This window comes from Rana temporaria, chromosome 8 (genome assembly GCF_905171775.1).
Source record: "Rana temporaria chromosome 8, aRanTem1.1, whole genome shotgun sequence".
Taxonomy (NCBI): Eukaryota; Metazoa; Chordata; class Amphibia; order Anura; family Ranidae; genus Rana; species Rana temporaria.
This window is the reverse complement of record NC_053496.1, coordinates 50224965-50248143: the sequence shown is the minus strand read 5'-3', so window position 1 is coordinate 50248143 and position 23179 is coordinate 50224965. Positions and strand designations below refer to the sequence as shown.

Here is a 23179-nt window from a genome sequence, read left to right as displayed (position 1 = left end):
CATTGTCTCAAAGCAATCCAAAAGGGTATGTAGATATATCAAAAAGGCAGTGTAGGGAGGTCCAAATATAATCGAAAGGTCTCCAAAATCCAAAAAAAGGGCAGAAAGGTCACTCAGCCCATGATATTAATTAGGGATGAGCTTCGTGTTTGAGTGAAACCCATGTTCCACTCGAACATCATATGTTCGACCGTTCGTCGAAATACGAACGTTACGGGTTGTTCGCGCCAAATTCGAGTGGCGCGTCACGGCCCATAATTCACTGCGGCATCTCAGTGCATTGCTGGCTGATGATTGGCCAAGCATGCACTATGACCCGCATGCTTGGCCAATCACAACGCGCAAAAAACGGAGAGCCATAATTGGCAGAAGCCAGGGTGGCTTTGGCCAATTATGGCTTAGGGGGTTTAGTACACGCCCCACACTATAAAAGGTCGCCTGCAGGTCGGCCTTGTGTAGTGTGTTGCAGCGGTGGTTAGAGACCGAGAGAGAGAGACAGTGTCATTTTTTCTAGGTAGATTGAGCAGGCAAGCTAGTCAGTTAAAGTTACAGTGTGTAGAGGATATATATGCATCCCAGGTGTTGTACATATATGTATACACTGTATAGTTTAGCTAGATCAGCTATTCCTAAATTTACTGGCAGGCAGGTGATTTTGCTAGCTGCAGTATTCTCACGTGGTGTATTGCCTGTGTCCTCTGTAGTTTGCACCTAAAGCTACTTGGTGTGTACTGCACGTGTCCTCTGCAGTTTGCACCTAAAGCTACGAGGTTTGTGTACTGCCTTTGTCCTCTGCAGGCCATTAGTATGTCTGGAAGGACAACAAGGAGAGGCAGAGAGTCACGAGGGCAAGCAGGCACTGCATCTAGAGGCAACAGTGCTGGTCGTGGACATGGTGCATCCTCATCAGCACGTGGCCGTTGGACACGCTCGTCCTTGTTTTTGTCAGCTGGCCGTGTTGAGCCACAACATGCCGAAGACTTGGTAGAGTGGATGACCAAGCCGTCCTCATCCTCCTCTCTCACCCAGGCTCAGGGTACTTTGTCTGGCAAAGCAGCTGCCAAGACGTCCTCTTCCCTCTGCTCAATGGCATCAGTCACTCCTTCCCTAGCCCCACCATGTCCTCATGAGGAGTCCCCCGAACTGTTTGACCACAGTGTTGGGTACATGCTGCATGAGGATGCGTAGCGTTTTGAAGGCTCCGATGATGGTACACAGATAGAGGAAGGCAGTAACGTGAGCACAGAGAGAGGGGGTGCCCAAGAAGGACAGCAATCAGGCAGTCATGTTCCCCCAGCTGCAGCATACTTCCAGGTTTTCTACAGTGATGAGGAGGGAGGGGATGATGATGTCACTGACTCTACGTGGGTGCCTGATAGGAGAGAGGAGGAGGAGGAGGAGGCACATCTCCAACAAGGCAGGATGCCCTCCAGGGGCCAGCTTAAGGGCAGCACATCGATTGCATCACAACGCAGAGCTACACATATGCAGGGCGCTGCCGTGTCTCAGCGTTATTCCAAAAGTTCTTTGGTGTGGGCCTTTTTTGAGACGAGTGCATCAGATCGCACCGCTGCTATTTGCAACATATGTCTCAAGCGTATCTCGCATGGCCAAAACATCACCTGCTTGGGCACCACATGCTTGACCAGACATATGTCGACCTGTCATGCAGTTCGTTGGCAAGCGTACCTCCAAGACCCACACCAAAGAACAAAGCGGACCTCCCCTTGCCCCTCATCAGCTGGGATCTCCAACCCCACTATACCCTCAGTCCTCTCTGAAGCCTGCACTGATAGGACTGAAGGTGTAGAATTAGGTGTGTCACAGCCTAGTACATGCGGGCAATCTACTATCGGTACACCAATGGCAGATTGTACCAGGCAAATTTCCCTGCCCCAGCAGCTGCAGCGCCGAAAGAAGTTCTCTTCCAGCCATCCACATGCCCAGCGGTTGAATGCTAGCTTAGCTTAATTGCTAGCACTTCAACTGCTGCCTTTTCAGTTGGTAGATTCTGCCCCCTTCCATGAGTTTGTGGAATGTGCGGTACCTCAGTGGCAAGTTCCCAAACGCCACTTTTTCTCACGGAAAGCGATTCCGGCTCTCTACCAGCATGTGGAAGGCAATGTCCATGCCTCGCTGGACAGGGCGGTCAGTGGTAAGGTGCCTATTACCGCTGACTCATGGTCCAGCAGGCATAGACAGGGACGTTACCCATCTTTCACGGCGCATTGGGTGACTCTGCTGGCAGCTGGGAAGGACGCAGGACAAGGTACAGTAGTGTTGGAGGTTGTTCCGCCACCACGCCTCCAAAATGCTACTACTGGTTGTTACACACCTCTCTCCTCCATCCCCTCCTCTTCTTCCTCTTTGGCCTCTTCCTGTGCTGATGTGTCCTCGGATCCAGCGGTGCTCCGTAGGCGTTCAAGGGGCTACGCAGGCAAAGAGATGCAATGCGGTGCTTGAGCTGGTGTGCTTGGGGGACAGGAGCCACACTGGGGCAGAGGTTCTGTCAGCTCTGCAGGGGCAGGCTCAGAGGTGGTTGACGCCACGCCAGCTTAAGCCAGGAATGGTGGTTTGCGACAATGGCACCAACCTCCTCTCCCCCCTGCGACTGGGACAACTGACCCATGTGCCCTGTTTTGCTCATGTGCTTAATTTGGTGGTGCAGCGGTTCTTGGGCAGGTACCCGGGCTTACAGGGTGTCCTGAAGCAGGCCAGGAAAGTCTGTGTGCATTTCCGACGGTCATATAATGCCAGTGCTCGGCTGGCAGACCTCCAAAGGGAATACAACCTGCCCAAGAACCGCCTAATTTGTGACATGCCCACCAGGTGGAACTCTACGTTGGCCATGCTGCAGCAGCTGCACATGCAGCAGAGGGCCATCAATTAGTATCTGTGCCAATATGGCAGCAGAACTGGGTCAAGGGAGCTTGTTTTTTTCCCCCCACGCCAGTGGGCCATGATCAGGGATGCATGCACTGTCCTGTCACCATTTGAGGAGGCCACAAGGATGGTGAGTAGTGACAGTGCATGCATCAGTGAGACTGTCCCTCTTATTCACATGTTGGAGCACACGCTGCATGGAATAATGGACAGGGCCCTTGAGGCAGAACAGAGGGAGGAAGAGGAGGACTTCCTTACCTCTCAAGGCCCCCTTTATCCAGACAGTGTTCCTGCTTGCCCGCCTATCACACAGGAAGAGGAGGAGGATTGTGTCAGAATGGAGGTGGAGCCTAGCACTCAGCAGCAGTCTTCAAGGGATCAATTACAGTCCCAAGGAACCCATGGACTTGTACGTGGCTGGGATGAGGTGGCTACGGATCCTGTCGTCCTCAGTGATCCAGAGGACTACGCACCGAATGCCTCAGCAAACCTACATTGTATGGCCTCCCTGATCCTGCAAAGCCTGCGGAAGGGTCCTCGTATTCGTGCTATCAAGGAGAGGGATCATTACTGGCTGACAACTCTCCTTGATCCACGTTACAAGAATAAGGTTGCGGACCTTATCTTGCCGGCGCAGAGGGAGCAGAAGATGAAACATCTTCGGGAGGCCTTGCAGAAAGGTCTGTGCAAAGCGTTCCCAGAGACTGGGGGGTTACAAAATCCAGGTCCTGGACAACGTGTTGCTGAGGCTTTGGTCAGTCACAGAAGGAGCAGTGGAGAAGGTGGCCGTCTCACCGATGCGTTCAGACAATTTTTTAGTCCGCAGTCCCAAGGTATGACCGGTTCCAGCAACCATCGCCAGCGTCTGTTTTAGATGGTGCGGGAATACCTAGGGGCAAGATCAGACTTGGACACCTTTCCCACCGAAAATCCTCTGGCTTACTGGGTCTTGAGGATGGATCACTGACCAGAGCTTGCACAGTACGAGCTACTGGCTTGTCCTGCATCCAGCGTTCTTTCAGAACGCACATTCAGTGCTGCTGGAGGCTATACAAGGGTGTATAGCACAGGCTATTCCCCCGGGGTACACTACGTTCTTCAGGCATCTATGTGTTCGCTGCTCCATAGACTTTACTGTCTGCTTTGTTTTGGCTGCTAGTATAAATAGCATTTGGATGCAATTTTTATACTCCCGGCTAAGATTACACAAGTTTGGTGGTTATGATACACCTTTATTGGTCTGCCCCAGATCTAAGGTTCTGCCTGGATCTTTCAGATCTGGTTTTCCCTTCTATATACATGCAGTGCCGCCCCCATGATTAATATCATAAGCTGAGTGAACTTTCTCCCCTTTTTTTGGATTTTTGAGACCTTTCGATTATATTTGGACCTCCCTACATTACCGTTTTGATATATCTACATACCCTTTTGGAATGCTTTGAGACAATGAAATATCTTTTTTTATTTTTATTATCTGGTACGCATGTTTTATAAGGGGACTGGTGTATATGTATTTTTTGGGATGACATTAAAGTTTTAAAACGATACTGCACTATATGGATTTTTTCCTTCCCTTATACATCTGTGGATATGATACCTTGAGAATAAAAATATAAACGGTGATCAAGAAGTGAGAGGGGTATGCAGATTTCAACATCAGAAGGCAGCATGCGAGGAAATATATATTGAAACGCTATTTAAAAGAAACCATCTGGTGAGTGTTTCCCCCGAAGGGGGCCCTATATCCCCCCACGTGGTGAATGTACTTTTGGTGATTGGAGAACATACTTTGGCTACATCTGATCTGGTCATCCTACATAGCACTTTTTTCTTATCAAACCAGGAGTTTGCAGCGCTGCTGCAGGACTATCAACAAGCTCTGTGCGGGCTGTTCTAATTGTTCTGCTTTTACCAAGTGACTTTTATATTTTAAGCAGCTGCTTTTATTGTTTTTATTGTGTTTTATCTGGACAGATGTTTTAATTGTCTTGGACTTTGTGGGTCATCCTAAAGCGCAGGGTTGTACTACCAATAGAGGGCCAGTGAATAGTACTTTTGTATACAATGAAATATCTTTAAATTGTCAAATCTCTTCTGCTCGTCCTGAGGAAGCCCAACGGTGAAACACGTAGATGATGCACAGAGGATATTGTCCATATATATTATATGGTTTTAATGTCTTTATTGTCTTTTGTTAAATGTCTTATTTTGCCAGCATCTATAGCCTCTAGCAATAATTACTGTGTGTCTTCCTGGCTGGGACGGCTCCCTGTGCCACTCTGCCAGAAGAACACAATAATGCTGTGGGATGGATCCCCCCCACCCCCCCCATCAACACAGCGTGTTAATGGAGGAATTAAGCGATTTTCTGTCCTTCCACCAAAGATTGAAGGACAGAACATCGCATCATCTGTTGGTGACATAAGCTAGCAAAGATTAGGATGCACAAGTCTGGAGACAGAAAGACTGCATAAATACAATAGAACTTGATATTATTATGTGTCCTTACTTAACGTGTAACTAAACCCAAGAGCAGGCAGACACCTCATAAGACACACGTTGGCTGCAATGACTCGCACAGCCAAGATTGACATCTAGGCAGGTATGGGTGCATGGACCCAGACGCAGTGCCTGGACACCCATGTGAGTAAGTCCTACAGTGACAATGCTCACTCCATAACATCAATGTCACCCAAGGTTGCGCTCCTGATTTGAACAACAAAACACTGCTTCCTTATCTCCATAACATAGAGGAGAGGTGTCCGCAGAGAAGAACTGGGCAGGGCTGATAACATTGTTTGAGATTTCAGTGCAGCACAGGCAGTTACTCTGGAAGTTACAGGAAGTATGCGCTTACAACATTTCTGGCATTTTTGCACTTATTGAACAGATGTAGCAAAACACTTTCAACTGAATATTTAACAGATGAAAGAGGCAGCAAATAAGAAGAGTCATACACCATTATCCTTACCTATGTCACATATATTCTGGTGCTGATCTTTATGTCATGCAATTCAGAAATTCAGCACATTTTCAGAATAATGACCACCTCGCCATTTCCAGTCAGTAGTTTAACTTACAACAGAGATATGCAATTAGCGGACCTCCAGCTGTTGCAAAACTAAGTCCCATCATGACTCATGGGACTTGTTCTGCAACAGCTGGAGGTCCGCTAATTGCATATCTCTGATTTACAATGTTCTTTCCAGTGGCTGGTAGTTTTCCCAAGCGTTATCATATTCTCAGAGAAAATGCTCAATCTCATGGTAGAGGACACATATTTTAAACCATAAACTACCTTACTTTTATGAGCTCTATGCAGCACTCCTAAATCCTATGTACCACCAGTAGAGTATAATCTCATGCTACAGAGGAATGGGCGATCTTACTAAATTTGAAGTGATGAAACCGCAAATCTCCAAACTGGAGATTGGAGTAGGGGGGTGTAAATGTGTCCCAATACGCAATACTAAACAAATATATCTTTACTAATACACAAAATATTTTTCATATAAAAATTATGTTCATATATTCATAATAGCTGTACATGAAATCAATATAGAGCCTCGTGGACCACTAGGCTCTATATTGGTTTCATGTACAGCTATTATGTAGATATGGGCATAATTTTTTAATGAAAACTATTTCATGTATCAATAAAGATATATTGTACTTAAAAAATTTCTTTAGTATTGGGACACATTTACATCCCCCTACTACAATCTCCAGGTATTTGGGGTTTCATCTCTTCAAGTTTTTGTATAACTTTATTGGGGGATGGTATAAATGGTTTCAATACATAGCACAGTATATCCCCCTACCTAGATATCAGATCTTACCGTCATCTCCACTAGAGGATACTGTAAAAAGAAAAAGGAAAACGATCTGTGACAGTCAGTCAAGTTCAGAACTTTAGTACCCAACACAAAATCTACAATTATGCATTACAAATTGTATCCATATAGTTAAAGAATAGTGCAAGCAAAACTGGATTACCCAGTTCTGACTGGCCACTGGCAATGCAATCATCCCGCAACTTATTAAATCTATTGTTAGCCCCAATGGTCTTCCACTGAAGATTTCAGTGCTACCGAGTCTTCCTGCAGAAACAGGTCTCCTGGTTTTGTGTCAAGCAATGTGGTAATTCAACTTGAGGTGGTGACCTCTTCAGATGACTGAACCAAATCAATGCTGAACTAAAAGGCAATTTGTAAGTAGATTGTATAATGCACGTACAGTGGAATCGCATATATTATATATACACACACACACACTGCTCCAAAAAATTAAAGGAACACTTTTGAATCAGAACTCTGACATTTTTTTCCCCTACTCATCTTCTCACTAGTTTTGCATTTGGCTAGGGTCAGTGTCACTACTGGTAGCACAAGGCGATACTTGGACCCTAAGCTTGCACAGGCAATTCAACTCCTCCAGGATGGCACATCAATACGTGTCATTGCCAGAAGGTTTGCCGTGTCTCACAACACAGTCTCAAGAGCATGGAGGAAATATTCCAGGAGAGCTGGACAGAGCCGTAGAAGGTCCTTAACCCATCAGCAGGACCGGTATCTGCTGCTTTGTGCAAGTAGGAACAGGATGAGGACTGCCAGAGCCCTACAAAATGACCTCCAGCAGGCCACTGGTGTGAATGTCTCTGACCAAACGATCAGAAACAGACTTCACGGGGGTGGCCTGAGGGGCCCAACATCCTCTAGTGTACTCTGTGCTCACTGCTGGACAATGTGAAGCTCGATTGGCATTTTCTATTGAACACCAGAATTGGCAGGTCCGCCACTGGTGCCCCATGCTTTTCACAGATTCACCCTGAGCATATGTGACAGACATAAAGGGGCTGGAGAAGCCTCTGAGAACTTTATGCTGCCTGTAACATCGTTCAGCATGACCGGTTTGGTGGTGGGTCAGTGATGGTCTGCTGAGGCATATCCATGGAGGGACGCACAGACCTCTACAGGATACACAATGGCACCCTGACTGTCATTAGGTATTGGGATGAAATCCTTGGACTCATTGTCAGACCTCATGCTGGTGCACGACAATGCCCAGCCTCATGTGGCGAGAGCATGCAGCCAGTTCCTGGAGGATGAAGAAATTGATACCATTGAATGGCTCCCACGCTCACCTGACCTAAATCTAAAAGAACACCTCTGGGACATTATGTTTCGGTCCATCAGGTGCCGCCAGGTTGCACCTCAGTCTGTTCAGGAGCTCAGTGATGCTCTGGTCAAGATCTGGGAGGAAATACCCCAGAACACCATCCGTCACCTCATTAGGAGCATGCCCTGATGTTGTCAGGCATGCATACAAGCACTTGGGGGCCATACAAACTACTGAGGACCATTTTGAGTTGTTGCAATGAAATTTTAGCAAAATGGACTAGCTTGCTGCATAATTTTTTCACTTTGATTTTTGGTGCGTCTTTGAATTCAGCCCTCTGTAGGTGGATAATTTCATTCATGAATCCTTTCATTCCTAACACATTACCTAGTCCATGTCAGTATAGATATCCAGCATGAGATTTTTGCCCGTTGAGATCTAAAATGTTTTCAAATAGCCAGATTCAGGAAACTTACGACGGGCGTATCAGTAGATACGCTTTTGTAAGTCCGAATCTGCACCGTCATAACTTTAAGCGTATGCTCAAACTGAGATACGCTTAAATGTTGCTAAGATATGACCGGCGTAAGTCTCCTACGCCGTCGTATCTTAGCTGCATATTTACGCTGGCCGCTGGGGGCGTGTACACTAATTTACGCCTAGAATATGTAAATCAGCAAGATACGCCTATTTACGAATGTACGGCGGGCCGTCGCAGTAAAGATACGCCGTTTACGTAAGGCATTTTCAGGCGTAAAGATAAACCACCAAAAAGATAGCGCAGCCAATGTTAAGTATGGACGTCGGAACCGCGTTGAACTGTTCACATTTTAGTCGTCCGTGAATGGGGCTGGACGTAATTTACGTTCACGTCGATAGCATGGATTATTTGCGGCGTAATTTTGAGCATGCGCACTGGGATACCTTTACGGACGGCGCAACTTCCTGAATACAGGACCTGCCGCTCTAACTTACGGCGGCGTAGTGTATCTGAGATACGCTACGCCCACCTAAAGATAGGCAAAGCTCTCTGAATCAAGCTAAAAGTGTTCCTTAAACTTTTATATATATATATATATATATATAGGGAAATTCACTCCTGTAGGAGTTACCATGTGAAAACAGTGTCTCCACTGAAGGTTTATAACCAATCTTGGTTTCCATGACAACCCAAAATTTTCAAAATTCCAATTGTCACAAGGACAGAAAGTGAGTCGAAATCTTCTGAACAGGGGCACAGACAGCAAAACAAATGTTATAGGGGTGTCAACCCTTCCCTGTTCCAACTTTCATACAAAATAAACCTAGTAACAAATCTACAGAATTTTGTTAGTAAATTTTGTAATACACTTTAATTAAAAAGTACCTTTCCATTTAAATTTCTACAGTATTAAAAAAAAAATAGTTGCTTCCTTGCAATGTGGCAACCTGGAGCAGTTCTGTACATCATTTGAGTACAGAATACCCCCAAATGTCTCAATTTTTGTGATTGGCTAAGACACCCAGAAAACGTATTTACCTTAAACGTCGCACCTATAGGCTCCTTCCATGTGACCAATTCCCCAGGTGTTCCATGCATCTGCTTGCAGGCAGTCCTATTCATATCTATTGGGACACAGTGGCTGCATGAAGACAGTCGGTACTCCCATTTGGACATCCGTGTAGGTGCCAGTTTGTGTCTCTGAATGCAAGTTTGGGGGGAACACACCAACACTCGCATGCTTGTCAAACTGGGAGCAGCAGCTGTGTCCCAATAAACTGCATCCCAATAAACATAAATGGAGACTGCCTTCATGAGGATGCACAAAACACCTGTAAATCCTGTGCAGGCAAATAAAGCCCTTTGCACGAATGTATGCTGAAGTACGCCTGTGTGAAGGAGGCCTTAGGTCGGTGCCAGGCATATCAATTAAGTCAATTAAGGCATATTTCACATTTTATAGCCCAATAAATAAATAGATTTAGTTTGAACCAAATTAATACAGTAAATAAATACAGTGGAACCTCGGATTGCGAGTAACGCGATTAACAAGCGTTTCACAATACGAGCACTGTACTTAAAAAAATCGTGACTCGTTTGTGTCGCAAAATGAGCAGGATTCAGGCCAAAGCGGTGTGCAGTACTGCTTTTGGCATGAGGTGGGGGGGAGCCGGAGCTAAGCAGAGCCAAATGTCGCCGATCGCAGCCGTTCGTAAATGCATGGAAAGGCCCGAGGACAGCATGAGAGTTGCTCAGCCTTGGCAAATCTCGGGTAGGAAGTCTTTCCGAGGTCAGCCGAAGTGTCCTCGGGTCGTTTCCGAGGCTGTCCGGCGTCCCCTGCCTCTGGCCACATGCGGTATTGCATCCCATTGAAGTCAATGCGGAACAACGTTTTTTCGTTTCCATTGACTTCAATGGGGAAACGGTTTGTTATGCAAGTAATTTGGATTATGAGCATGCCCCTGGAACGGATTATACTCGTAATCCGAGGTTCCACTGTACAAGGACCCTATACATTCCCTTCAACTAAGTTAACAGCTTACATAATGGTAGCTAACCATTGCACACTTAAAAGACAAGTATACCTTTTGGAACAGATTACATATTCCACTAGCTGCAGCATCTCCTCCTCCTTCCCCAGTAACAGCAAGCAGGCACCTTTTCCGGGCACACGCTGTCACTGTTTGAAAATTACGTGGCCCTGCGGGGCTCGGCTCACCCGGCCACCTTGTTAATTCAAACTGCTCTGTGAATAGGAAACTACAAGTACCAACAGCCTTTCGGCTGTCAGCTTGTAGTTTCAATTAATTAACACGGCGCTGTTGAGTCCTGCATGGCACCCACCCATCTGCTGATTGTGGGTTCAATGCTTTTTTGCAGGTAAAAAAAAAATGTGCATTTAATATTTTGTTTTTTAATCTGAGCCTGTAGAGCATTGCACCCACGATCGGCAGAACAAAACTAAAAAAATAAATAAAGAAAATGCACTTTTTTTTAACCTGCAAAAAGATGTGCATTAAAGCATTTTTTACCCAAAATAAAATAAAAAGAAATCCTGTTCCTTAAAGGATGTTATACAGCACAGTGCTTGTGCTGTGTAATTTGCTCCTCTGTATCACCTAAAAAAAAACTGGCTGATTCTGCCTGGTTCTGCCCTCCGCTGACCACGGTATATCATGGCTGCCGAGCCCTGACACAGTTTATGTGCCTCCATCACCTGTAGCTCTCCTGTCCATTGCGTCAAGTGCCCACCCCCTTCCATCCGTCTGCAAAAATTACTGTTAATATCATACAGTATATAATCCTGTAGGTTTCCTAATGATAGGTGATCCGGTCTCTGTGTTTTATGAAGAAAATGCAGTCTATAACTGATTTCAGAGTGCCGCTCTGCGCTCACGTGACGGCCGTCTTTCCTCCTCTCGTCCCGACTGACGTCAGCAGGGAAATCTCAGCCCCCACCTGCTGCAGCTGTCAGATGGGGAGAGAAGAGAGCCGGCCAGTCACGTGAGTGCTGCTCTGAAATCAGGTATAGACTTTTTTTTATAAAGCACAGAGACAGGGGCACCTATCATTAGGAAACATACAGGATTATATGAAGTTAGCAGAGTGGGTTAACAACCACTTTCTTTTATTTTAGTTTTTTTAGAAAGGTTTGCTTATCCTTTAACATGTAGAACGGTTAAATCTAATAGACATAGAAGTGAGATTTCACCTCTATTTCAATGAGAACTCATATTTTTTGATTTTCTTATGCTTTCAACGTCAGTAGGAAAGGTAGACAGGATGAATTTTCCCAGCGGAGACACAGGCAGAAATAAAACATGACATTGTTTTTAATTCCTCCCAAATCCAGCCCCCCCCCCCCCCCCAAAAAAAGAGAACAGAATAAACTTTAGTTATGCTTCCAAACAATATAATGGGTTGATCATGTTTTGGTAGAGAACAAGAAGCTTTAAATAAAAAAAAACTTGTTATTTTCCTCCTTTCTTATGATATACTTAAAATTATTGAAAGAAAATGCACATGATCAGACTTTCTGAGGACAAAGCCTAGGACTTTTGTCCGAAGGCCGTTGGCCAGGAACTTGTCTTGCATACAAACAGCAAAGAATTGTCGGCCAACAAACACAAAATTACATCTTTAGCGCCACCCTTTGGGCAACTTCTGCTAATGTGTACACACAAACGGATAATCCGACAACACACAATTGTTTGCGAACAATTTTAAAGCATGCTATTCTACATTTGTCCATGGAAATTCCGACAACAATTGTCCGATGGTGCATACAAAACGGTCGGATTTTCCAACAACAGCCTGTCATCACACAATCCCTGTTGGATAATTTTATTGTGTGTATGAGGCTTATCTCACCAAAAATTAAATTTTTGTTGCAGGGAATGCCTGAAATCTGACTTGTATCTTAGTGCAGACTTCTAGGAAAATCAGCGCGCCAATCACACAAGTAGGAAATTATGTTTCTGGGGGACGTCCTGTACACAATTTATGTACAGAACAATTCCAGGTGGCCATATTGCATTTTCAAAAAATTACAGCGGCTGCAGATTTAAAAGGAAAGGTAATTTTTAATAACATTTAATTACAATATGACTTATGTCGCCATTGTGATTTTATTTTTTCTTTATTTGCTATTTTTTTTCCCAAGAAAGTGGAGTTACCCTTTAAAGAAATCAGGAGTTCTCGGGCAATAACAAAATTAGTCACGAAAAGCAGTTACAATATTTACCGTCATTTTCTGAGTCCGAAAAGTGGTGTCCAAGGTTACAATGCGAAAATTTACTGTAAACAGTTAAAGAGATGATCATTTAACTTGATCTTTCAGTTTCTTACAAGTCTGCAGGAATTTATTCTTGACATCACAATAAACACAACAGTATAATTCCTCAAAATAGCTTGATCTTTTATTTTTATTAAGCCATCCTTGAGCTTTAATAGAGATAAAATTGGGTCTAAGGGCCCCAAGCCAGAGAACCAAGAAGGGGTGGGCCGTTTGGACTATTGCGGTACTAATGAAATTCGGTAATAAAGTACAATTGAAATGTAAACAATATGATTTTATTAGATCAGAAAATACAATAATTTAAAAAAAAAAAAAATGGTGATGGACATTGAGCTTTACTAGTTTCGCAGCGCAGGCCGCTTCGTCAGAAGCATGTCTACAATAAAGTTGGAAAAACAGACAATTAACACATAGCAAGTTATAAATTATACATTGTACATTGGGGAACCCTTTAAATCATCCTTGAGCTTTAGTCCAGTGACTTTGCTTAGGGGGGGAGAACACAGGAAGCTTACCTGTAGGTAAAATGAATATCTCCTAAACCCGTATGGTTTTGCATTCAAACACTGCCGGACCTTGCCGGGAAAAAGACTCCTGCGCGCATGCGTGGGAGTGATGTAATTGCGTCTCCCGCCACTCACAGTGCCGGAGCCTGTGAACCCAGAAGAAATGCAGAGGGAACATGTCAGTTCCCTCGGCGTGAACCGGGATCAGATGCAGAGGCCTCATTTTAAGGTCAGTATTTCACAATGAGCTAGCTAGCGTTATACAAAAAAAACTTTAAGGCAATGGCATAATGCCGTTGCCTTAAAGGTTTTTTTGTTTAAAAAAATAAAATAAAAAAATCAGTGCAGGTATACAACCGCTTTAATGGCAAGGTATATAATACACTCACAGGATATTTTGCGCTTGCAGTTACCCTTTTTCTATCAGTGACTTTGCTTGGGCTGAGATGATGTCTTCAGTCTGTTGCAGGCAGTGATCAGACTACAATATTGTTAAAGCAGTATTAAACCCCAAACCAAAAATGTAATATATTGCAGCTTCAGCCAATGAGGTGGAAAAGACGTAGAAAAGCCATTGCTCTCGTGCACATCGCTGGATCAAGATGGGGCTCAGATAAGTATTGGAGGAGGGCTGCTGCACAAAAGGTTTTTTACCTTCATGCATTGAGTGCATGAAAGTAAAAAATCTTTACAACCACTTGCTAACCACCTACCACATATTTACTGCAGCAGGTTGGCTCTGTTGTGTGAAATCACATACCTGCATGTCATTTTATGTAATAGCCACAAAGAGCCTGCACAAATCTCAATATAACCAATAAGAACCATCATAACTAACGGACTGACTTGTGTAGCAATTGTATACGCTAGAATATAATTTTGGTTTATTTGCTATTTTTTTTTTTTTTACCATGAAAGTGGACTTACCCTTTAACTTTGTAAAGAATATCCAATCAAGTCCAAGGAAAAAAAATAAAATAAAAACTGGTTGTATGATGGAAATTACCAGAGTTTTACCGCAATTATTAAATAATAAAATGAGTTGCACTTGAGCAGTGCACCATCTATTTGCTTTTAGTAAATACATCCCAATGTCTTTGAGATTGGCCTGATATTCTATCATAGACTGTTATGATGTACTGGGGCAAAATATCAGGAATGATATCAAAGCCTTCCAAGAAATTGTGTTGCATTGTGGTTCATTGAGGTATTATGATTTACCTGTCTGGCCAGGTTTATAGTTGGGTTTATCTGTCTGGATGAATGTCACATAAGACAATTTGAGGATTAGAACTTTCTTGGTCTTCTCCAGGTGCAAATGTTCCCCATCCATAGAAACATGGAACAACCAAACCTCTGTGTCAGTAGCAGGAAGCTGGAAGGATAACATTCAGATCAGAGCTTATATTAGGTAATATCTTCTATAAAGTCTTAACAACTTCTATGTAATATCCATACTTGTCCTACCAAAATGTCATACATTTTCATTTCATTCCCAGTAAATAAGTCATTGCTGGGTGCAATCAGGATTTTTTGGTTCCCTATGCATAGTTTGTCCTCATCACTTTAAAGTGGTTGTAAAGGTTCCTTTTTGTTCCCCTTTCTAAATAGGTTCCTTTAAAAGGAACACTAAAGGCAAAAATGTTTTTTTAAAAAAAATAACAAACATGTTATACTTACCTCCACTGTGCAGCTCGTTTTGCACAGCGTGTCCCCAAATCCTGTCTTCTGGGGTCCCTCGGCGGCTATCTCGGCTCCTCCTTGCAAAAGCTTTCCACCTTCATGCGAGTGAGCTTGCATGGTGGAAAGCTTTTGCAGGCGCGCTACTGCGATACAGCGGCGGCATAGCCACCGACTGTATCACTCGGCCCCGCCCCTGGCGCGCTGAATCATCGGATGTGATTGACAGCAGCGCCAGCCAATGGCTGCGCTGCTATCAATTCATCCAGCCTAGACAATCAACGTCCAGCCTGGGAACCGAAGAGGAGCTCGAGGCCCGCCGCATGTATATGTACGTTGGCAGAATGGCACGTACAGGCACATTGGCGTATCTGTACGTCCCTGCCTAGACGTGGGTCGGGGGATCCGATCGGGACCCCCCCGCTACATGCGTCGGTCGGATTCCCGCGGGGAGTGATCCGGGACAACGGCGCGGCTATTCGTTTATAGCCGCCCCATCGCAATCGCTCCCCGGAGCTGAAGAACGGGGAGAGTCGTATGTAAACACGGCTTCCCCGTGCTTCACTGTGACTTCTGCATCGATCGAGTGACCCCCCTACATTTGTAAACACACACTAGGTGAACCCTAACTCCTACAGCGCCCCCTGTGGTTAACTCCCAAACTGCAACTGTCATTTTCACAATAAAGAATGCAATTTAAATGCATTTTTTGCTGTTAAAATGACAATGGTCCCAAAAATGTGTCAAAATTGTCCGAAGTGTCCGCCATAATGTCGCAGTCACGAAAAAAATCACTGATCGCTGCCATTAGTAGTAAAAAAAAAAAAAAAAAAAATTATCCCCTATTTTGTAAACGCTATAAATTTTGCGCAAACCAATCGATAAACGCTTATTGTGATTTTTTTTACCAAAAATAGGTAGAAGAATACGTATCGGCCTAAACTGAGGAAAAAAAAAATGTTTATATATAATAGGGGGATATTTATTATAGCAAAAAGTAAAAAATATTGATTTTTTTTCAAAATTGTCGCTCTATTTTTGTTTATAGCGCAAAAAATAAAAACCGCAGAGGTGATCAAATACCACCAAAAGAAAGCTCTATTTGTGGGGAAAAAAGGACGCCAATTTTGTTTGGGAGCCACGTCGCACGACAGCGCAATTGTCTGTTAAAGCGACGCAGTGCCGAAATGTAAAAACCGCAGCATATTGGTCCGGTCCTTAAGTGGTTAAGCTAGTGCATTGTTGGTTCACTTACTTTTTCCTTCAATTTCCCTTCTAAATGTTTTTTTTTTGTTTGAATTTCTTACTTCCTGTTTCTCCTCAGTAAACTTGCCACCATCATCCGAACGGTGGTTAGTCAGCCAGAATAACTGTCAGTCCGCTCTCAACTCCGAAGTGGTCAGTCGGCCATTTTGCGGTTCACCATGAGCTCCAAGGACCAGAAGGATTACAGATTGGTCCCGCTGTTCTCAGAGCACAATGGGAGTATATTAACTAGAAGAAATACTATAAAAGACAAGGAGAAAAGCTCTCTACTTGCCAGGAAGAAAAAAACTGAACCATAACGAAGATAAGATTACACTACCCTCTAGCTCAGTGGTCTCAAAGTACCGGCCCGCGGGCCATTTGCGGCCCGCGGGCCATTTGCGGCCCGCGGACCAGTTATAAATGGCCCTCAGGCAGGGTGGAAGTGAGGGGAGCAAAAAAAAAAAAATTTTTTATAAATTTTTTTTGTTTGAGCTGGTGCCATCTGGTGGTGAGCCGTTGGTATTACAAGTTATTACCACCAGATGTGAGCTGGCGCCATCTGGTGGTGGCCGTTGGTATTACAAGTTAAGCATTACAAGTTAAACAGCAATTCTAATGTTATTTTTCACTATTTTCACTGCCATCTTCTTCCCTCTAATTAGAACCCCCAAATATTATATATTTTTTATCCTAACACCCTAGAGAATAAAATAGCGATCATTGCAATACTTTGTTACGCCGTATTTGCGCAGCGGTCTTACAAGCGCACTTTTTTGGGAAAAAATTACACTTTTTTTAATTAAAAAATAAGACAACAGTAAAGTTATCCCCATTTTTTTTAATATTATGAAAGATAATGTTACGCCGAGTAAATTCATACCCAACATGTCACGCTTCAAAATTGTGTCCGCTTGTGGAATGCCGACAAACTTTTTTACCCTTTAAAATCTTCATAGGCGACGTTTAAAAAAATCTACATGTTGCATGTTTTAAGTTACAGAGGAGCTAGAATTATTGCTCTCACTCTACCAATCTCGGCGATACCTCACATGTGTGGTTTGAACACCGTTTACATATGCGGGCGCTGCTCACGTATGTGTTCGCTTCTGCGCGCAAGCTCGTCGGGACGGGGTGCGTTTTCTGGCTCCTAACTTTTTTAGCTGGCTCCTAGATTCCAAGCAAATTTGTCAAACCCTGACTTACACCAGTGCTGGTGGTAATAATGCGCTCGCTGACACCAGTGCTGGGGGTTAATAATGTGTTCAAAAACAACAGTACTGTTGTTTTTGAAGTTTGAAAGTTTGCATGCGGCCCCCCATGGCATATGAAAACTTGTCTTGTGGCCCTCAGGTAATTTGAGTTTGAGACCCCTGCTCTAGCTGAAATAAATAATTGCAAAAAAATTCACTAATCAAAATTCTGAAAAGCATGCGAGGTGAACCCGCCATCTAGTGGACATAGTGTATACAACAGCCAAATATCCCATACAGATACAGTTTCAATCCATAAGCAATATATAACATTATATTTCATTTAAAGAGAGAGAGGATAAACAGGAAAAAATACATATAACAATCTTCGGTAGATTATCAGTAAAAAATATATCTTATATTGCAAGAGTTGTTCAACCATTGTTGATAAAGCAATTGACATCCCACTCTATATTCATTCCAAATGGTGAATAACTCTTAAGGTCATATATCCAGCGGGTCTCTATTGTTGAGATTTCCTGCCAGATATTACTACTCCTCCAATGTCAATCTGACAATTCCCGAAATCAGTGTTCTCTTTGGGTTTCTTTGCATAACAAAGCGCATAATGCTTGGAAGCACTGTGTTTAAGGAGGCCACGCCGTATATTGCCTAAATATTAATTAACTCTGATTTGTATAGTCCTAATTGTCTGGCCCACATATTGCAGGCCACATGGGCACTGCAAGTGATAGACAATATTTTTTGAAGAGCAGGTAATAAAAGGTCATATGTTCTGGTAGTTACCACAGAGAGAAAATTGCATACCCTTCTCTCTCTTAAAGCATTAATGCTGCACACAGCACATTTTCTACAGGGAAAAAAATAATATATATATATATATATATATATATATATATATATATATATATATATATATATATATATATATATATATATATTTTCTTGCTCAGGAAGCTCTACGGATGTCTCATGACACCTGTTTTTTTTTTTTTTACACCAAAAGGTAATTTTCTATTGCAAGACTGCCCTGCAACTGCAGGCCAAGCATTTGACTTACAGTTGCAGTGCAGCCCTATTGATCTCAGTGGGCAAGTTTGGCAATTGGTGCCCGCTTTCAAACTTTGCAGCCTCAGTTAAAAATGCTCCGGTGTGTACAGCTCTGTCAGGTTGTATGGTTATAATTTTGGTTGGTGACTAGGGGACAGAAAAAAACATGGCTCAACCATTTGTTGTACTATTTCCTACAGTGTGAACAAGCCTTAATGGCATTTCAAATCATGTAGGCTAACCTTGCAGCATTGCATTACTACTTTTTTTTATATCGATATTTGACCCACTCTTCTCTTATGTGTAGCGCCCCCTTACTTTCAGTATGGGCACTACGCTAAAGTTAGTGGGGAATGGGAGAGTTATTTTGCTCCCATTCATAATTTGCTAAATCTGGGCTGCTGTCATTCCTGAACTGTCATGTAGGTCAGTCTGCGCTCCAGGGTTTCGATCCCACCCCTGGGCGACAGTTGGCGCTAGAGGGGTTCTGGCAGAGCCACTTTTGCCCAGCAGCCAATTAGAGGAGTTTTCCCTCGCGGGGCATGCTGGGGGAGAGTATATCTGTGGCAGACGCCATTTTTGTTGGTTCGTCGCGGGTTCCAGGTGCGGCACCCACCTTTAGGGTGTGCGCATCCAACAGACCCCGGTGATGTGGCCTACCAGGCCGGGGTCGCATGCTACGCAAAGCTCCATGTTGCTGAAAGGAGCCCCAGTGACTCGCTGGGTCCCCAGCTCTATTGAAGAGATCCCAAGCTATGTGCTGAACGGTGGGGGATTGGCTCAAGGAGAACCCAGAAAGCAGGTTATCTGAGGGGCCTGAACGAACCATCGGGGATCTGGTGACCGGGACATTGACAGGTACACTTCAACTGTCACCCGGTGACTCTGACTTAATTTACTGGGAGGATTCGCTCAATTCATTCAGCTCATCTAAATACTAGGTCTGTGGCAGAGGTCCCTAGAGCCAGGTCTGTGGCAGAGACCTGTTCCTCCCAGCAACCTTAAAGTAGCGCTTCGGCTGCCAAACTCCTGTCAGGAGTTTGTCCGGGGGCACTTCACCCACTCTGATTGGAGTGGCGACGAATTGTGTTTATTACTACTGAGAGCAGGATTGCTTCATATCCAGGCTTGTTACTGCAAAATTCTCTATTGCTTCATCAACCTTTCCTCTATACCTCATGTTGATGTTGGTCATGTTGGGCCGAGAATAAAGCATTCAGAAAACCTTTATTTATTGTCTGGACATTCGCTCACTGGTCTACTCATCCACTTCATCCCTAGACAACGGTAAGAAATAACTTTAATACGCCGATCCCAAAACAACCAGCGGCTCCTGAGGGGGTAGCGCTACATATGCATTTGCACCTGCCCCTGCTGCCTTCCCCTAGTCCCAGCTCTGTCTTGGTGTCTACCCTATATAATGTATATAGGCTACCTCTGTAGTTGGCGCTGTGTTGCTGTACAGAGGGAAAGGAGGATGAGAGAAACATTGTTCCTCTGCAGCCTCTATAGATGTCATCAGGGGAGCAGTGGTTCGATTGGACTCTACAACACTGGATGACCTCAGCGACCATCTTTAGTGGAGGCAATGCTAATAAACAGCAATGTCCCGCTGCAGTTGCTACACAGTTGCAAAGTGGATAGTAGAGACAGGCTTCACACTGGATATGGACAGCCTATTTAGCCCTAGGGAAAGATTCCTGATAAGGAGGGACAGACTGGAGACACCACTGCCGGCTCCACTATTTTCTGGTCTCCGGTGCTATGTTAAAGGTTTTTGATTTGTTCTTTCAAGTGCCGCTGCACTGCCTATAAGCCACTCCTCTACTCAGATGCTGCTCCGGTAACATAATCCTAATTAGATTGAAACCCTTCGTGCTGGGACTACTTCAATGTGCCGCTAACATTGCTGAAAACTTCTTCACCTGTGTTGACTGTGTTACTGAGCATATAACGAAATAATATTTGCACCACTGTGGTCTGGGGGCATTTGTGGGAAGGCCCCATTCAGGTGAACGTGTTCAGCACTGCCTGCTGAGCACAACAGGGGATAATTTTGCCACAGCCATGAAGCAAAACATCACAACATATTTACACCCCAGTACACTGCAAGGCGGCTCCCTGCAATTCCGTGTCTGGGGTGTGCATGAATACCTCCTAACCATCCCCGATTCGCCGGGATTGTCCCGTAAATTGATTCCTCTCCCAGAATCACGTGAATCAGGGCTGAGTCCCGGAATGGCCGTGGCGTGTGTGGGTTGCCATGATTCCCGCATGCCGCGAGCTACACTTGTATGGCAGCCGCATCTCTCCCCTCTGCCTCTGACACACACAGTGCATGGAACCACCCCTAATCAAAATACATTTGTTCCTGGCCTGCCTGCATAGAACAACAATTCTGTACTTGGGAGGTCCATATGATGTCAGGAGGGAAGACGGGAGGCATTTACGATGAGCTTGAGCTACCCATTGACTGAGGAGGCACCAGGGGGGCGGTACATCTTCTTCCTCGTCATATGGGTATACAAGGAGCATTGTACTTCCCTTCAAATTCGTCCTACAGGCTTCCTGTGTTAGTAGGTGCAGGATTAAGCAGCGCCCATGCGGGAAGAAGCCTGAATAAGACTTGCATGCAATGAGTGAAAGTCCTGAAGTGATCAGAGATGAGTGATCGGCTATTGATTGCACTGCAATGTCGCTCTCCTGCTTCACTGAACTCTCTCCACTCCCATCAACACCCTCTCCTTCCCAGACACTTCTTCTGATACACTGGTTCCTTTTATTTTACTTTTTATGTCTTCCAACTGTTCTGCAGCCTAGTACAGTTCTTGCAGTCCTTTAAGGAGTAGTACAAGTATACAGTGCAGACACTGTCTGCAGCTATAAATACAGCCGCAGCACCTGTGATCATTATCATCATGCTGATGATTACACTATACAGCCTGCGTCTTACTGTAGTGTATACAGGCTGTACAGTGTGGTCATCAGCATGATAATAATGATCACAGGTGCTGTGGCTGTATTATTCATGGCTGCAGACAGTGTTTGAACTGTATACTACTGTATACTACTAGGGGTTAATTTTAGCTGAAATATGGGACCCCTAAACTCTGCACTCTACATGAACCCTGCACTCCGTACGTAGCGCCCTCTCCACCCGACATTCCGTACGTAGCGCCCTCTCCACCCTGCACTCCGTACGTAGCGCCCTCTCCACCCTGCACTTCGTACGTAGCGCCCTCTCCACCCTGCACTAAGTAAGTTTAACCACATCAATTAAGCCCCTCCCACTGCTAGGCACTTGACCCTGCCCACAATTTACCACAACATAGTGTGCCGCAGGTCTTTTTACTCCTCCAGTGTCCCTCATTCTGAAGTTGAGGTATGCGCATGCGTGCCACTGCCGACCTGCTCCTGCTGAGATTACAGACAGCGGGAACTGATCTGCCGGTACTGCAGACTCAATGTCTTCCGGCCCGACAATCATTAGGCTGTTTTATCAGTAGGGAAGGCAGTGATCCTGTGTTCCTGCAAACCAGGTCCTTCCCCTAGTAAAAGCACCTCCCACAGTACACAGGCACTGGCTAAATACACAGTTAACCCTTTGATCGCCCCTGATGTTAACCCCTTCCCAGCTAGTGTCATTAGTACAGTCACAGTGCATATTTTATAGCACTAATCGCTGTATTAGTGTAGCTGTCCGATTTGTTTGCTGCAACATCGCAGTCCCGCTATAAGTTGCTGATCGCCATCATTACTAGTAAAAAAAAACTTTTGCACAAACCAATCAATATAGGCTTAATGAGATATGTTTTACAAAATTTGTGTAGCAGAATACATATTGACCTAAATTGATGAAGAAATTTGATTTCTTTACTTGATTGTTTTTTTTTTTTTTTTTTTAATTGTCTACCTCTTTTACTTATAGCCCAAAAATAAAAAATGCAGAGGTAATCAAATACAAGCAAAAAGAAAAAAAAAAATTTGTGGGGAAAAAAAAAGGAAATATATTTTATTTGGGTACAGCATTGCATGACCCAAACGAAATTGATGTCCCCCCCCCACAAATACAGCTTTCTTTTGGTGGTATTTGATCACTGGTTTTTTTAAACAAAAAAAGAGCAACAATTTTGAAAAAGTACCAATATTTTTTACTTTCTGCTATACAATATATCCAATAAAAATATGTAAAAAAAAAAAAAGTATTTTTGTACTTACTGTAAAATCCAGCATGGTTGAAATGACCGAATCCGAAAGATTTCGGTCCCTTAGTACCTGGCTTTCAATAGCCATGCAGTTAAAGCCAGCGACTGTAAAGCAGGATGAAGTATAGGACCTTGCAACAGAAGGTCCTTGCATTGGCAGTCGCCAAGGAACATCCGCCACCAGGCGTACAAGGTCAGCATACCAGGGACACCGAGGCCAATCTGGGGCAATTAGAATCACCGCGGAGCAGATGAGGAAGGAGTTTCAGCGGGGGAAAGGCATAGATTAACCGATACTGTCCCCACGAAGCCACCAACGCGTCTGTCGCATCCGCTCTTTGGACCTGGCCACAAACCTCAATACCTTCCGATTGAGTAGAGAAGCCAGGAGATCCACGTCTGGCGTGCCCCATCTCCGGCAAAACTAGCCGAAATACATCCATTGTCCATCCATTCTCCTTGGACCAGCATCTGGCGACTTAGGTAGTCCGCTTGCCAGT

General features: G+C 44.3%; 1 protein-coding gene across 1 annotated transcript in view; it reads right to left on the bottom strand.

Annotated features, from left to right (window-relative positions):
• LOC120910398 (alpha-2-macroglobulin-like protein 1) overlaps positions 1-23179 on the bottom strand; it is a 268848-nt gene that overhangs the window by 228017 nt on the left and 17652 nt on the right. The window contains exons 3-5 of the mRNA XM_040322155.1: positions 14507-14660; positions 12726-12778; positions 6723-6743 (exon numbers count right to left, since the gene is read on the bottom strand). Coding sequence (XP_040178089.1) covers positions 6723-6743; positions 12726-12778; positions 14507-14660 — 228 coding nt within the window. The remainder of the gene's footprint in view (positions 1-6722; positions 6744-12725; positions 12779-14506; positions 14661-23179) is intronic.